This window comes from Chironomus tepperi, unplaced genomic scaffold, assembly GCF_022539635.2.
Source record: "Chironomus tepperi strain 1889 unplaced genomic scaffold, CSIRO-AGI_Ctep_v1 contig_247, whole genome shotgun sequence".
NCBI lineage: Eukaryota > Metazoa > Arthropoda > Insecta > Diptera > Chironomidae > Chironomus > Chironomus tepperi.
Window position 1 is genome coordinate 60852 of NW_027226369.1, and position 17536 is coordinate 78387.

Here is a 17536-nt window from a genome sequence, read left to right on the forward strand (position 1 = left end):
CAGCTAATCGATCCGAAATCCATTATAAAAGGTGACTTTGGCATGCTTCCGGATTTAAACCGAATCCAGCAACCAGAGCCAGCCAGAGTTTAGCCAAACCAGAGTCACACCAGCCACGTGCCTGATTTTTCGATTAATCAACCGATTTGTGCTATTCCGACAATAATTTCCCCTAGAATATCCCAAAATACTTACACCCGAAAATGCGATTAAAATGCCAAAATATTTATTCATTTCCTGAAATTAGATCTACTCTTATCAAAACTTTACCAACTAGTGACTAACTGGACAACTGATTAACCAATGTTTATCACAATTTATTAGAAAATGTCGTACATCATCCATGTATGTACATCTGATTTTTTGTTGCTAAATTTGATTTTTTAACACGATCACAACTCAAAATTTTGCGTAAAAATGATTTTCCTTTTTTTTTTTTTTTGAAAAAACAACAAAATGGCTAGAGGTCCACTTCAACTAGCTGGTTGACTCCTTGAACGGTTAATTGACTGCTTGACTGGCTTGTTGACTGGCTTGTTGACTGGCTAGTTGACTCCTTGACTAACTGGTTAACTGCTTGATTGGCTTGTTGACTTCTTGACTGACTGGTGGACTGATTGACTGGATGGTTGATTGGCTTGAGTGAGACATTAACTCAGCGAATAAAGCAATTGTATTTTTTACATTCGATAGATATTTATTCGTAGAGTTACCCAATAATTTTGCCATTTTGTAATTTCATATGAAGCATAGTCGACTTGAGCTCTACTTTTCCATAACAAATTGGAGTCGATTTTAAATTTCGAATGAGAATGAAGTGTACAGTACCTAATAAACAAAGAATATGCTCATATATTATAGAGGGACGTTATCTAAATTCGGACTTATTGCCTTGTGCTTTCATGGATATAAAGTATCTTAATCTTTACTGGATGAACACAAATAAAAGATTTAATTTGAATTATTTGATTATAAACTTTTTATTAAAGATTTCGTCATTACAAGTTTAAATGCAATGTTTTAAAATTCCACTCTGTTGCTTCTTGAACTCCAATGCTGCATCATAAATCAGCTACCAATTTCACTTATTGATGTAACTCCATGTACGTTTTAAGTGCCGGTTTACTATCACCGCATAATTTGAAAAATCGAGCTGCTTCTAAGCATGATTCAGAACTTATGAGAAACTTTGCTGGACAGAACTGTAAATGTTAAAGTATAAAATGCCAGTTTTAAGGATTTATGTAATGGAACTTACCACTTTGCAGTATACAACAAAACAGTCAATATAATAGAGAAATCGAGCATCGCATTCTTCCTTTGGAACATTCAAACTAGTCTGATCTTTTTCAGCATTTTTTATGCCATTATCAACGCAACTATCAGATGCATTTTTCATAATTGGCAGCCAGTCTGGATCCTGGATAACTTTATCCAAAAAACCCCTCATACTTGGTTGATCAAATGACGAAACGTTTAATTTGTCGAAATATAAACTACTTAGGTGCTGAAATTGATAAATTTGGAATTTAAAGTTCTAATAAAATTAATTAGGGGTTGTTCATAAATGACGTCCAACTTGAACATTATTTATGAACAATTCCTTATTGTTAATTACACAAAAATAAAGCGATGAATTAACTGCAACACTTTTTGGAATGTCTTCAATTACTTGAGTTTTTAACTCATGTGAAAATAATGGAGCCAACTTGCAGCAGTGCTGAAAAATAAAATTTAATTTTGACATTTTGTATTGACTCAAGCAGAGTTGGCAGGACTTTGGAGTCCGGACTCCAAAAGTTCCAAAAGTCCGGACTTTGAAAGTCCAGACTCCACTTTAAAGTCCTGCCAACTCTGGACTCAAGTCGATTCGATTCCATAAAAGTTCGAGTCGACTTCGTCCTCTGGCTAGTCCTTAACCTATGAATCATAGTCTACTTACATGAATTGATACAGTATTCTTAGCCCAATTTACACAATGCTCGTCTGTATTCATCTTATTCGCTGATACAACCTGTTGAAAATAATTGATTAAAAACAGTGTTTGATGGTGCCTTTATTCTTTTTGAGTACGGTTTCCAAAAACAGGAATTTTCCTGGGAATGAATGATTTTCCCGGTAATGAATTCCCGTTCCTGATTTCCGAAATCAAACGGGAACGGGAATTCTGGAAACCATATCTTAGAGGCCATTTACTTATTACGTAACTGCTTAAAGGAGGTGGGGGGAGGTGGCTGGTCTTTTTATGCCTTTTATGCTTTTTACTTCGAGATTTTGTTGCAAAAAAGAAGAATAAAAAGCTTTAGGGCATTTCGCGGCTTATGATTGTTTAACGAGTGAGGATACGCCAGACCTCTGCATTCAATAGAGCTACAGTTTGTAGTGGGATAAGAACCACTCCTTTGATGATGATATTATTGTATCGGCTATTATCTTAGGTCTACAAAGAGAGACTGTTTTCAGGTGATAAAGTTTCTCCTGCCGAGTCTCGAATCCGTGACTGCTTAATTGATATCACAATAATTAGGTACCGAAGTACGAAACCATCGAGCCACCTTGACTCACCGACTCACGAGAGAGGGAAAAGTGAAAATATAGATTTTTTGGGTTACGTAATAAGTTAATGGACCCTTATTTCATAAAGTTTTGTAATTACTAAATGAGACTCTTACACCAATGACAAAAATTGTCAATAAAATTTCCCTCATTTTTATCAAACTTTTCAACTCCTTAATTCAACAGTTCACACAACACTGCTAAAATTCTGAAAAATGTATAATCATTTAAAAAAGAAGTTTAAATGTTTGAGGTAATTGATACTAAATTGTTTGACAAGAATACTTTCTACTTGTTTCCGATGTTGTAGATGTGTTAAAAGCAGGATTGTAGGAAGGAGAAAGAGCAGAGCATGAAGTGAATGTTTTGAATTTGTTCAAATTGAAAAACCAGTTTTTTGGATTTTCCAGCAAAACTAAGTACAATGGCAAGCTATGATCTTTCCCAAAAGGTTTGTGCCTGGAATTCCACATCATAATCAAAAAACAGATTTGAAATTAGTCGAGGCATTGCTGAGAAAATCGAAAAATTCATTTTCTGTAAGCAAGCAAACAAGCAAATGCACCTGCTGTATGCCGGGATGCTGTTGTCCTTTTCTACCTTGCTGCTGTGTCCCGACAAAGCCTCAAAATGTCTTGATTTTTATACAAGTCGAAAACTCCATACAAATTTTGGAATTTTTGACAAATTTTGGAATTTTTGACAAATTTTGGGACTTTTGACAGATTTTGGAATTATTGACAAATTTTGGAACTTTTGACAGATTTTGGAATTTTTGACAAATTTTAGAATTTTTGACAAATTTGGAATTTCTGAAAAATTTTGGACATTTTGGCAAATTTTGGACATTTTGGCAAATTTTGGACATTTTGGCAAATTTTGGAATTTTTGACAAATTTTGGACATTTTGGCAAATTTTGGACATTTTGGCAAATTTTGGACATTTTGGCAAATTTTGGAATTTTTGACAAATTTTGGAATTTTTGACAAATTCTGGAATTTTCGACAAATTTTGGACATTTTGACAAATTTTGGACATTTTGCCAAATTTTGGACATTTTGACAAATTTTGGATATTTTGACAAATTTTGGACATTTTCAAAACTGGGTTCAAGCCAAGGACTGATTTTTTTTTTCGGAATTTCGATTGATGCAAGTTTCAAATTAATTCAACTAGTTCTTTGAATATTAAGAATCAAAATAGCCAAAACGTACCCCAATAAGGCCAAACTTAGAAGTGTTCCGATTTTTTCCCATAGTGTCTCGATATTTTCCAAAAATCCTCTGGCCACCCTCCACACATCCACAACAAATAATTATCTAAATTATCAAGTAACTACAACTAAAAGATACAGCAGTAAATAGTGAAAGTTTATGGAGTCAATAAAATTTCCCAAAAAAGTTTTGCACTTAAAAACTTTCGCAGAACTTAGCCCTTTTTTTGTGTATTTTTCGATGCCACGCAAATATTTATGTATTCATACCCAGAACTAAATCACGCTACATACATAAATATTTTATCAGAATTGAGTGTTTCTCTATGCGTACGCTGTGAAAAAAGTTTTTTTATGATTTATACGCTAAATTAAATTCTAAAAAGATGCGAAAATAAAATTCGCATAAATTGCGCAGAAATGTATATAAATTTTACAATGTATGCATTGGCATTTATCATAATTTTAGATTTCAAAACAATAAAATTTCAAAAATGTTGTGCATGAACATTGCAAAGTGGCTGGATCGACGTCATATGACAGAAATTTTCTATTTTTTTTTTTTGCTTCTCTCTCGTGTTGTTTGTGGATATGTAGTTTGGGAAAGTGCAAAAAGCAAAAACTACCAACGGCTATTTGATTATTTTATATTCATTTATTGAAGTTATTTATTCATTTTGTCCTGTTAATTTTAACTGTTGACTAACTTGGGTCGAGCGCATCTCAAGACTAACTTGGGTCGAGCGAATATCAAGACTAACTTAGGTCGAGCGAATCTCAAGACAAGTTAGGTCGAGCGCATCTCAAGACTAGCTTAGGTCGAGCGCATCTCAAAACTAGCTAGGGTCGAGCGGATCTCAAGACTGCCTTGGGTCGAGCTAATCTCAAGACTAACTTGGGTCGAGCTAATCTTAAGACTAACTTGGGTCGAGCGAATATCAAGACTAACTTGGGTTGAGCGAATATCAAGACTACCTTGAGTCGAGCTAATCTCAAGACTGCCTTGGGTCGAGCTAATCTCAAGACTACCTTGGGTCGAGCGGATCTCAAGACTAGCTTAGGTCGAGCGAATCTCAAGACTACCTTGAGTCGAGCGCATCTCAAGACTACCTTGGGTCAAGCGAATTTCAAGACAAACTTGGGTCGAACGAATCTCAAGACTAGCTTAAGTCGAGCGCATCTCAAGACTAGGTAGGGTCGAGCGAATCTCAAGATTAGCTTAGATCGAGCGAATCTCAAGACTAACTTGGGTCGAGCGGATCTCAAGACTACCTTGAGTCGAGCTAATCTCAAGACTAGCTTGGGTCGAGCGAATCTCAAGACTAGTTTGGGTCGAGCGCATCTCAAGACTAGTTTGGGTCGAGCGGATCTCAAGACTAACTTGGGTCGAGCGAATCTCAAGACTAACTTGGGTCGAGCGCATCTCAAGACTAACTTGGGTCGAGCGAATCTCAAGACTAACTTGGGTCGAGCGAATCTCAAACTAGCTTGGATCAAAATTGATCTCTATCAATAGAGAAGTAAATGATAAGCAAGTGGTCACAAACCATGACTTACAGCCAACATGCACGATGACTTATGATCAATTCCACTTGATTTACATTTTTTTCATATATTCCAAGAAAGCTATCCTCAATATTAGCATTTAAAATATGTTCAGCACACATTATCATTAATTTTAATCCAACATAAGTGCAGAACCCCATCTAACCCCATCCAAAACCTCTTGATTAATCACCTAATTATCATAAAATTCGCTTTAACCCCAATTTTTCCCTATTATAATCATCCAACTAATGAATGTATATTGTATGTATGATTGCACTGTCGTTATGATGATAAAAAACTTTTTTGACAGCACTACGAGCAGCATAGACATAAATTTTGGTTTATTTTATATGCACAAATTTTTCACTCATAGGAAAAAAAAAAGAAAATATTCAGAAACTTTTCTATCTCTGATGATATTCTCATCCGCAATATGCAATACATTTATTTCCATTCATTCATAATAACTACATAATACAACGAGTAAATGTGGAACTGTTGAAGTTGGATGAAGCCACTTATGTTAAAACATGAATAATTTTTCATAAATTTTCTCGTAGAAATAAATTTTCTACTCCCGGTTTTTGAGTATTTTTGCTGGATGGAACATTTATGAGGGCAAATTCATTTTTATGTACTTTATTAGCTCATTTTCCTTACTAAAATGCTTTTCCGTTCGTGTCCGTTAGTCCAATTCGTTCGTTCATCAGGTTCGTCTCCGTTTGTCTCCGTTTGTCTCCGTTCGTCTCCGTTCGTCTCCGTTTGTCTCCGTTTGTCTCCGTTTGTCTCCGTTTGTCTCCGTTTGTCTCCGTTTGTCTCCGTTTGTCTCCGTTTGTCTCCGTTCGTCTCCGTTTGTCTCAGTTCGTCTCCGTTCGTCTCCGTTCGTCTCCGTTCGTCTCCGTTTGTCTCCATTCGTCTCAGTTCGTCTCCGTTCGTCATAGTTCGTCTCAGTTCGTCTCAGTTCGTCTCAGTTCGTCTCCGTTCGTCTCCGTTCGTCTCCGTTCGTCTCAATTCGTCACCGTTCGTCTACAGTCGTCTCCGTTCGTCTCCGTTCGTCTCCTTTCGTCTCCGTTTGTCTCTGTTCGTCTCCTTTCATCGCTATTCGTCTCCGCTCGTCTCCGTTCGTCTCTGTTCGTCTCCGTTCGTCTTCATTCGTCGCTGTTCGTCTCCATTCGTCTCCGTTCGTCTTAGTTCGTCTCCGTACGTCAATTATGCATTTATATTTTTTTATCTTTGCATAAAAAATGCGCTTCCGTCGGTCACGAGTGACCACATTTATACTAGTTTTCAACTCTCTTGTTTGGTTAAGGCGAAAAAAAGAAATTGAAGTAAATGGTTCTTTTGAAGTTAATGTTGCGAATGGATAAATGAGATAGATATGAATATTGATTACGTGGTCATGCTTCTAATAGCAATGAATATTGTAAATGGGAATTTTATTTGATTGGATTCTATAATGTTGAGAGAGGTATTTTGTAAGTATTTAGGTCATTTGTAGGCACTATATCGAATAGAATTGAGCAGAATGTTCTATGAGGGTATCGTCATCTGGTGACGGCATCGTGGTGACGTTGTGACATGACTCAAGCTGGTCGGAGTAAAAACCAGCAAAATCAAGAGTTTGGCAACTCTGATGTCAAGTGAACCGGAAAGCATGCAGCACAGAAATAGCCAAAAAATGGGTCTCAGGCCGTCTTAAATATGGACTAACATCAAATTTCATCAAATCCAACAAAAGCTCAAAATTCACCTCATTTAGGCTGTGTATAAAAATTCAAAACTCAACTCCACAGCAATGTTGCTATATTTATTGTGTAAAAATTGAAAAAAAAAATACCCACAATTTCATCAAAAATTGCATAGCTTTAAGGCAGATAAAAAAAAATTTTGTAATGTTAATCCAAACACTCGATAGCATTTTTAGACACGTGTTTAACGTCAAATTGCTCCAAGCATTGGTAAAAAATAAAAATAAAAACATTTTTCTAAGAGATATTTGTAATCTCTTTATTACCTTTATCCAGATTACCATAAAATATCTGAAATTGATTTTCTCAATAGCATATTTATTACATTATATTTGGATCTTTTTTTGGGTATGAAGCAGTTGTTGGTAGCTTGTGGGCTGTGGTACCGTCAAAAATGCTTTGAATTGTATGCTTCAGGAGCAATAGCAGTCGTTGGTAACCTGTGTGCCGTGGAACTGCCCAAAATGTTAATTATATGCTTCAGGGGTGTAGCCAGAGGGGGTCATTGGGGGCACGGGCCCTCCTCTGAGAATTGGAAAATCGTTTATTTTGTAACGGTTTTTTTATTTTCAAATTTTTTATTCGCTTTTAAAAAACAAAAATTCCAAAAATATGGTCAGACCCCCTAGTAAAATTTTCTAGTCACCCCCCTGGTATGCTGTGTGCGGTTTCCGTCGAGGCTTACCACCAAGTTGTCCTAAAAGTGATTAAAGGTTGCCCAGCACTGGCTTTAAAGTAAATTTAACCTTAAATATGCCAATAAGATTGAAACATTTTTTTTCACATCCATTTTAAATATTCAGTCTCAATTACATCGTCGGTATCCTAATTATATTATCATAAAATATTCTGTAATAAATTCTCACATAATCACAGAAATTGAGCAATTTTTAAGGAAATATGAAACGCTTTATTAAATGAAACAGATTCCAATTAGTTTATAATGTTTATTAAATTACATGAACGAGTCTATTAAGTATATAAAATTGTTAGCGATATTACCATTTTTTTTATTCCATCCTTGGTTCGATATCGTAAGACAGACGAGGTAGCAGCGAACAGGAAGCCATGGAAAATTATTAAATTGGGAAAATTTGATTTATTGCTACAATTACGATAAAATATAAACTTCGCTTCCAAAAGGCAATTCACCTTCGGGGCTCCTTTTTTATTTTTTGCAGAGCTGCGGTTGAATTTTTTTTTTACTCTTTTTAGATTTCTTTTAGATTGTAATCGGTGAATGACATAGATTTTGATGCATTTTGGGATGATGTCTGGTCAGTCTAGAGAAAAAAATTGAAAATTTGCGTTAAATTTGATAAAAGTTAACACTTTACAAAATTTAAAAGCTACAATTTGGCAAAAGAGGCTAAAAACTGAGCCAAAGTCACCAAAATTGAGCATTACACTCTTAATAACTACACTGAGCAACAGTGATCGTAAAAAACGCAGCAAAGTCTACAGATTGAGCAACAGTCACCAAAAATGAGCAAATTTTACCAAAAAGTGAGCATAAATTGTATAAATTGAGCAATAATAATCTAAACTTTAGCAAAATTGTCTACAAACTGAGCAAAATTGTTCAAAAATTGAGCAAATTTGACTTAAAATTGAGCATTGAAAACAATTCCTACTATCTGAAAAAATATTGATAAAAATATTGAGCAACTTTGACAATAAATTGAGCAATAGGAATCTAAAATTGAGCAGAAAAAATTAGCAAAATGAAAAAAATTGAGCAAAAATAGCCAAATTTGAGCAACTGTGACGAATAATCAGCAACAGCAAAAAATCCAAAAATTTTGAAATTAATGAAAAATGAGCAACAAAATTAAAAAATTGAGCAAAAATTGAGCAAATGTAAATTTGAGCAACAGTGACAAAAAAGAATCATCCATAAAAATGAGCCTCAATCAAAAATCTAGCAACACATTATCAAAAATTTAGCAAGAATGACCGAAAAAATGAGCATCAGTGATCAAAATTGAGCAACAACTAATTTTGGGCAACACAAACCGAAAATTGAACAACTACTAAATTTGAGCAACAGTAATCAAAAACTGTGGAACAATAGAAAATCCATAAAAATGCCTCAATCCACAACTTACTCTACACTGCTTTCACAAGCTTTCCCATACTTGATATCCCATTATTAGCTTTCAATGGGCATAAGCCAAACCATTGATGAGAAACCATAAATTTTACTTCACCTTCTCGGCATTTTTCCTGTTCTTTTCTTTCCTCTTGGCCTCTCCAATTTTTAAGGCAAAAGAAATATCAAAAGTTTTTTAATTAAAATTTCTTTCTACTTGAATGTTTTTTTTTTTTTTATAAAAATTTTATTTTCGGAAATTATTTGTGGATGATATGAAAGGAATGAAATAGAAAAAGGAAGAATAAAGAAATGAAAAACGAATCAAGTGCGAGTAAAAGTTTTTTTTTTGAGAGCTTTCATTCTTGTGTGTGCATGAATACAAAAGAGGATGAATTAAATGAATTTTTATTTTTTTTTTTTGGATGGGAAAGTTTCGGATTTCTAAAAAAGGTAAAAGTTTTGAAATAGAGTAAGGGGAACAAGTGGATATGATAGGGGAATAGAGAAGGTGTTTTCGGACGAAGTAGAAGTTTTTTTGTGAGTTTTTGAGAACTTTAATTAATTTTGACATCTTAATGGGCATTCCTGGTATTTTTAAAGCATCTCTTCTGTCCCGACCAATGGGATAAATTTTTAGTACCGATTTTTCATACCCAAATTCTTATTGTTGTCCTGGATCACAACACAGATCCAACATAAATCTTCTGAAAGTGAATCCATAAACTGATCCATGCACAGAACAATAGAACATGATAATAACTGCAAATGGAACTCGATTAAGTAAAATTTCAAAGCCAATACACAAAAGCATCTCAAAAACAACTTTTTCCTCATCTAGACAAATGCAAAAAATTGAAATCTAATCCCCTTTTGTACATTGTTGTCCATAGGATAAGAAACTGAGATGGGAGATGCAGTTTTTTGCAGTTTTATGCAGTTTTACGCTTATTTTGAGTGGGAATGTTAGTCAAATTGAAGATAAATTGAGGTGTTCATCATGTACAGAGGGTTTTGAGTTCTGGTATGGTGAAGAAATGGCCAAAAATCAGATACCAGGCTGGCATGTGTCTGGGTTTAGACTAGATTCGCAAAAATTCGGCCACAAGTTGAGTCGAGTTAGTCTGCAGTCGAATTTTCGGGCATAAACACGCCATGTGCTCTCCAGGCAGCACTAATTCATAGTTCCTTACATCTTCAATGTTCCTGAAGTGTTCCTTAAGCTTCCACATTCCCTTGAGCATTCCTGAGCTTCCCCTTCTTAGTTATAATGAAAATTTATGCTTCAATAAGCTCATATCAAGTCTATCCAGCACCAAAACCTCAATAAAGAGTGTCTAATCCACATTCTAAGTCTCATATTCTCTCCCAATAACTATTCATCTATCCACAGGATCTAAATAACATCAAAACATTTTCCACATAACATGCATGTATGTATGTATATGTGTAAGTTGAACAAGGTTCTTCTTCTTTAATTCCAATTATCATTCTCGTTGCATCTTCAGCATCATTTAATGGATAGTTTGGAGAAAGAAGAAAAGCAAGGAAAAAAAATTCCAATTTTCTCCATACGAGACGGCTTGCGAAATAGGATATGAGGAGCAAAAAAAAAAAAATTGTACGTAAATTGGAATTTTTATGGTGCTCAACATGAGAACATCAAGTTTATGTTTCAGCACTTTTTATCTGCCTTTATTCAGTTTCAATTATGAAATTCTCTGATGGGAAAATGAGTAGAACTAGAATTTATGAATTTTATGGTTGATGAAGTGGTGGCAGAGGTCGAAACTTCAATTATGAAGCTGGATTCAATTAGATTGGATATTCTATAGTCAAGATATGCTTTAAATTGAGAAGGGGGAAATGATGCTGATTTTGGGGTTTTTGAGAGGAATTCGTGGTTGTGATGTAAGGTATGAAAATGTAGCTGACTATTGAGAATTTAGGTGAAATGACAATGCATGATGGCCTCAAAAACAGCGACGATAAACTTTGAATTTGATTAAAAAAACTGTAAAAAATTAAAATGAAAAGTTTTCAAATAGAACAAAATCATGGATTGAGTTTTTGTTGAATACACCCTTGGGTCATCCACTTCCACCCACTGAGTACGCCCGCTGGGTCTTACCACTTCTTACCCTTGAATACGACTACAGGATCAACCACTTCTTACCCTTGAATACGCCCCTGGATCACCTACTTCCTTCATCCAAATGCGCCTTTGGGTCAACCACTTCATCCCTGTAAATGCGTCCCTGGGACAATCACTTCCTCCTTCTAAATGCACCTTTGGGTCAGCCACTTTCTTCTCTTGAATACACTCAAGGGTCAGCCGCTTCCTTTCTCTGAATTTGCCCAGGGGTCAACCATTTCCCCCTTCTCAATACTCTCATGGATCAACCACTTCCTTCTTCAATACGCTCTTGGGTCAACCACATCCAAACCCTGAATACGCCCCTGGGTCAACTACTTCCTCGCTGTGAATTCGCCTCTGAGCCAACCAGTTTCTGCCCCTGAATTCGCACCTGGGTCAACCACTTTCTCCTTCTAAATGCGCCCCTGGAACAATCATTTCCTCCTCCTGAAAACGCCCTTGGGTCAACCATTTCCAATTTCTAAATGCACCCCTGGGTCAACTGCTTCTTCCCCTTGAATGCGCTCTTGGGTTCTACCTCTGAATATCTCCCTGGGTCAAGAACACTCTCTTCCATAATACGCTCTGGGTCAATCATTTCCTCACCCTGAATACGCTCTTGGGCCATCCATTAAATTTCCTTGAATTCAACAACCTTTTAACCACTTTGAACAAATTCTACAATTTGCTGCACTTATTTTGATAAAAATTCTAAAATTCCCTTAAATTCTTACAATCTTTTTACAAAAAAATTTTCAATTCAAGATTCAACCGACCCATCTCCCGACCCACTCCCAACTCCCACCACACCTTCCTTTTTCTAATAAAAGACTGCACCCTCTGGTTGCCATTCTCTACACTTCTCTGTTCCAACTTTTTTATTTTTTTTTTTTATCTATTCAAAAACTTTCTTTTCCTCATTTCTTCCTTCTACTTCTTCCACTCAATATTCACTACTGCTCTTCTTACTTCATCATTTACTAGCAGCACAAGTCAATTTATGTCTGCTCAATTGAATGTAATTTTCATCGTAAATTCTTTTTTTTTTTCAATCATCATCGCTTTGAAGATTGCAAAAAAAATTTATATTGGGAAGGAGAAGCCTTGTGATGAAATTTTCTTTTTGCATGCTTCCTTATAAGTATATTTTTAAGAGATATTTTTACGAATGCTGATTGGAACATAAAATGGAATAAATTTTTCTCTTTTTTTCTCGTCTTTGGTTTCAAATTTAAGGTGAAGATTTTCTTTTTTTACAGCTTTGATGTTGAATTTTTTATGAACAGCATTTAGAGGAAGAGGAAAAAGAAAGAATTTGGAGTAATTTTGTCATGAGTTGATTTTTTACTGAAGTTATGGATGTTTTGTGAGATGGAATTTTGTGCATTCTTAAATATTTAGGTCTTGATTTTCAATTTCAATCAAATTTGTCACAGAATCTTCCTCTGGAAAGAACACGGCATTGAAATGGTTGAAAATCTGGTCCTAGTTTGACTTGACTAGACTTGAAACCGAATTCCATCAAATCTAACATGGGGCCAGAGTCCTGTTGGCTTGGTGTCAGATTTTCGGACATTGATACGCCATTTATTGCTTTTGACACTTTATTAAGTATGATTATGATCTCATTTACAAAGACAGATCCCTTCAAATACACTACAAGGAAGTGATTTTTAGTGTCAAATACTCTTCTGGATAGGGAAACAGTTCAACTTACTGCGCTTTTTACCTCAATACAATCCTAGGGATATCGGTAATTCTTTGATACAGCAACGTTACTCACCAAATTATGGATAGCCTACTGTCTTTAGGAATAGACTCATGAATGTGAAGTCAGAAAGGAAGAGATTCTCCTGAATGTGCCTCTTGATTGACAAAGCAGAAGTTGTTCAAGTAGACTAATGCCAAATCGAATAGATCAAGCTATCCACTGAGATAAGGATGCAAAAGGATAGATTCAAAACTTACTTGCAACAACCTGGCTTGAAAATGACAACAACACAGTTATACTAGATACAAGGAGTTCGAAAACTTGCATATTTCTTCCAAAATTGTTTGCAAAAATCTTGTGAATCTAAAAGTTTGTATTGAAAAGTTGCTTGGACCGCAATTTCATAGGAGTTGCAATCTCTTAACTTAAGATATTATAAAGCGAATTTGTACAAAGAAAGGAACTGTCAATACCTTAGTAGACAAAGAGCATGCTCCAAAGGGCAGAGTTGAAGCAACTGAAGCTAGCTGAATGAATGCTCAAGAAGCAGGCTCAAATTTTATATTTAAGTTGCCTATTAAGTTCATTGCCTGTTAGAGCAAGTAAGTATCCATCCCATAATTTTCCAACATCTCAAGCAAATTCAAACTTCTCCAAATTGATGGACATCACAGGCACACGACTCCCAACATCCAATTTCCTCTCATTTCATCCCCCCAAAAACAGCACCATTCATTTTTCCTCATTTTCATTTTTTTTTTTTACATGAATAGCTGAAAATAAATGAAGCAATAAAAGAATAAAGCTGTCAGCCACATGTGCGTCATTTTCATTCCACCTGTTCACCTCAATTTTAATTAAAATCACTTCATCTTTTCCCGTTGATAACAGAGAACGGAACAGAGTATATTTTTTTATGATGCTCCATTTACTTCAGTTTTTATTTGTCTTGTACTTATAATCACCTTCATCGCTTGTACTGTCTGGAATTTAAATGTTCATATTGTTAGTAGACATAATTTAACTATCCTCATTCACACTACCACCAGCTTTTTTTTTGTAGAGCATTAACATAGAAAACATAAATACATTTTATACACAAAATGGTGTTGTTAGGATGAATTTTGTCAGAATTTATGGCTGGCAATCTTGGCAATTTTAAGCTCAAAAAAGACTCTACATTCGTGTCAGGGTCGAAGTCCAAACTACTACACTAAAACCGAGTAGTAATCGAGTTCTGGTTAGGGATAATGACAGTTTAGCTATGCTAGGTTGATACTTTAGGGCTGGGGTAGATTGGGATTAGCCAGGGCCTCAAAGCTGGGTTAGGAAGGTTAACCAGGACTGGGTTAAGAAGGTTACTCAGGGCTGGGTTAGGAAGAGTTAGGAGGGTTGCTCCAGGGCCGGGTTAAGAGGGTTACCCTGGGCTGGGTTAGGAAGATTGCTCCAGGTCTGGGTTAAGAAGGTAACTCCAGGGCTGGGTTAGGTGGGCACTCCAGGGCTGGGTTAGGAGGGTTATCCAGGGCTGGGTTAAGAAGGTTACCCAGAGCTGGGTTAAAACCCAGGGCTATCCCAGAGCTAGGTTACCCGAACTCATCCAGGTAGGGTAGGGTAGAGTATCCAGTGTAGATTAAGAAACCGGCTCTTGAGGCTCATTAGATTCTGTCCCACTATGTGACTTGGATTGACAGTCTCCACCGCGAGAAGGTGAAGTTGGAACATTGCCATAATAGACTAGGTATAGTATAGATGATCATCATTAGAAGACTTTAGAGGACTTATAAAGACCATCTTCATTTACATCCCATAAAATTCAAAAAAATTTCACCACAAGGAAATCAGCAAAGGATAATTGTTGTACCTCCAAACGTCCATGAACTCTAGAGTAAGAGTAGAAGACGAAAGACAAACAAAATAAAGGCAAAGCGGATGAAAATGAGAACAATACAATAGTAAAGCTGGTGAACGTGAGAAAATGTTTATGCATTGTGATGAAAATTAAGCACAAGGCAATAAAAGTATACATAAATTGCAAAAAAATAGCAGAACAAGGAAAAGCTGGATGGACAAAGAAAAAATGGAATATTTTTAAGGTTTACTTAGTTCCAACAGGAATATTAAGCTTTAATTTTGATTTAAAAACATGCATTTTCTTACGTATGCAGTCACACAACATCAATAAAACCAAGACAACTCCCTTACAAGCTTTTTCACTTCGCTGACTTATTCATATGAATGCTGTGCACCACGCTACATAGGTGAGAACTAATTGGTACTTTTTTGAATGTAAGAAAAGGAACAGAAATTAATTAAAAACTGTGGCGCAGTAGAAAAATGAGAAAAAGAAAGTTTTTTCAGTAATTATCGACTGAAACGTGTGCATTATTTTGTATAGCATAAAAACATTTAATTTATTTCAGTATAAAAACAGCAGAAAAAATATGCAGCACCATTTGGAAAAAAAAAACATGAATTTATGTAAGTATTGTAAGAATGCAATAATAATGGAAGGTTTTGTAAGAAAGCTAGGGATGGAACTAGAAGTTAAGAGCAAAATTATTAAGGTAATATTAAGGTTAGTCTCTATGCTTTAGTCATGTTATGCTCATTTGTGTCTATTTCGGTCTATTAGTGCGTCTAAAAGTGTTATTATATGTCTATTAATGTTCATTTAAGTCTATTAGTGTCTATCTATGCTCTTTGTGTCTATTAGTGCCTATTAGTGTCCATATGAGTCCATTTGTGTCTATCTGTATCCATTTGTGTCTATCTGTATCCATCTGTGTCTATCTGTATCCATCTGTGTCTATTAGTGTCCATTTGTACCTATTTTAATCCATAAGTGTCTATTTGGAGTCTATTATTATCCATCAGTGTCCGTTTGAGTTTATTAGGAGCCATATGAGTCTATATGTTATTATCTATGTCCATAAGGTGTCTATTTATGTCCATTTGTGTCTATTAGTGTCCATATGTGTCTATTAGTGTCCATATGTGTCTATTTGTATCCATCTGTATCTCACATTGACCATAATTATCTACTTGCGTATAATAGTGTCGATGTGAGTGTATTAGTGTCCATCTGTGTCTAGCAGTACTCATAGATGCCTTTTAGTGTCTATCTGAGTCTATTAGTGTTCATTTATGCGTAATAGTATCCATTAGTGACTATATCAGTGACCATCAGAGGCTATTAAGGTCCATCTTTGTCTTTCTTTGTCCATGTGTGTCTCACGATCAGCATATTTGTCTATTAGTGTCCATCTGTGTCTATTAGTGTCCATCTGTGTCTATTGGTGTCCATCTGTGTCTATTAGTGTCCATCTGTGAATATTTGTATCTCATAGTAATCACATTTGCCTATTTGTGTCTAATGGTGTCCATTTGTGTCTTTATGTGTCTTATAGTATCCTTCTAAGTCGATTAGTGTCTATCTCAGACTATTAGTGCTTTTTTGTGTACATCTGTGTCTATTTGTGTTTATTAGTGTCCATCTGTGCCTATAAATGACCATCTGTTTCTGTAAGTATCCATCTGTGACTTTTAACACTCAATTTTGTCTTTTACTGTCCATCTGTTTCTTAAAGTGTCCACCTTTGTCTCATAGTACTCATCTGTGTCTTTCCCTATCCATCTGTGTCTTTTTAATGCCAATCTGAGTCTCTTAGCATCTATCTGAATTTATCGATGTTCATTTTTAACCCCCATGTGTCTATCAAAGTTCATCTGCATCCATCTAATAATTCAAAGTCATCTAAAACCTCAACACATGCTCACACCTTGTTTATTAATTAAACTTGTCATACAAACAATAACAGAAAAATCCATGCACAGTTTTTACTTTCTATTCATTTGCTCTAGAATAAAAAAAACAGCAACACAATAAGACCACAAGCAGTCTGCAGTTTTTTTTCTTCTTTCTTTCGTCGTACCTTAATGTAATATTTTTTAATCAAATTTTCTTTTTTGTGCTGTTGCTTCTTCTTGCTTTCATCATCAAAATGAAAAATGTTCATCAGAAATTATGATGAGAAAGAATATATTTCAGCTTTATTGCTGGCGGTGATGTGCATTAGTCTTTATCATTTTAATAATCTTTTGGGATATTTTTCTGCTTATTAATTCAACATTTTTTGTGCTTTTGTTTTAAGACAGGATGTTTGTGGGTTTTTTTTGTGTGTGATATTTAATATTTTTGAAGGTTAAATGGAAGATTGATGGTTGTGGATGGAGTGGAAAAATAAAGATGAAATGAGCTCATTAGATTCCCTATTATTTTGGATGTAGCAAGGAATTCGAGGATCTAAATAAAGGAGCTAAGGTACCGCTGTGTCAGCATGTTGATGGATCATCGTCAAAATGAGATAGAATCGTTTTAACTGCACCGTGACGACTGGTTTTGACTCATTTTGATAAGATATTGTATGTATGATTTTTAGGCTGTTTTTCCCTAGCTTTGGTCATATCTAGCAATCATCCATACGAATAGCACAAATCGGGAAATTGATTTAAAATCCGGATTAGCAACTT

General features: G+C 35.3%; 1 protein-coding gene across 1 annotated transcript; it reads right to left on the reverse strand.

The window, feature by feature from the left end:
• Positions 1-1034: 1034 nt before the first annotated feature.
• LOC139091548 (uncharacterized) lies at positions 1035-2747 on the reverse strand. The gene is made up of 5 exons (XM_070641682.1): positions 2673-2747; positions 1943-2014; positions 1619-1720; positions 1259-1507; positions 1035-1202 (listed from the first exon to the last, which is right to left on the reverse strand). The coding sequence occupies exons 1-5, from the start codon at positions 2706-2708 to the stop codon at positions 1086-1088; spliced, it is 576 nt and encodes a 191-aa protein (XP_070497783.1). The 5' UTR covers positions 2709-2747; the 3' UTR covers positions 1035-1085.
• Positions 2748-17536: the final 14789 nt, after the last annotated feature.

Bases quoted from the DNA above. Each gene is read 5' to 3' on its own strand.
- LOC139091548 (XM_070641682.1), bottom strand. From the start codon at position 2,708: ATGAGGGAAATTTTATTGACAATTTTTGTCATTGGT. The intron at 1,508-1,618 runs GTAATTAACAAT...TATCAATTTCAG, and splicing joins ATTCATCGCTTTATTTTTGT to CACCTAAGTAGTTTATATTT. The intron at 1,203-1,258 runs GTAAGTTCCATT...TAACATTTACAG, and splicing joins TTGTTGTATACTGCAAAGTG to TTCTGTCCAGCAAAGTTTCT.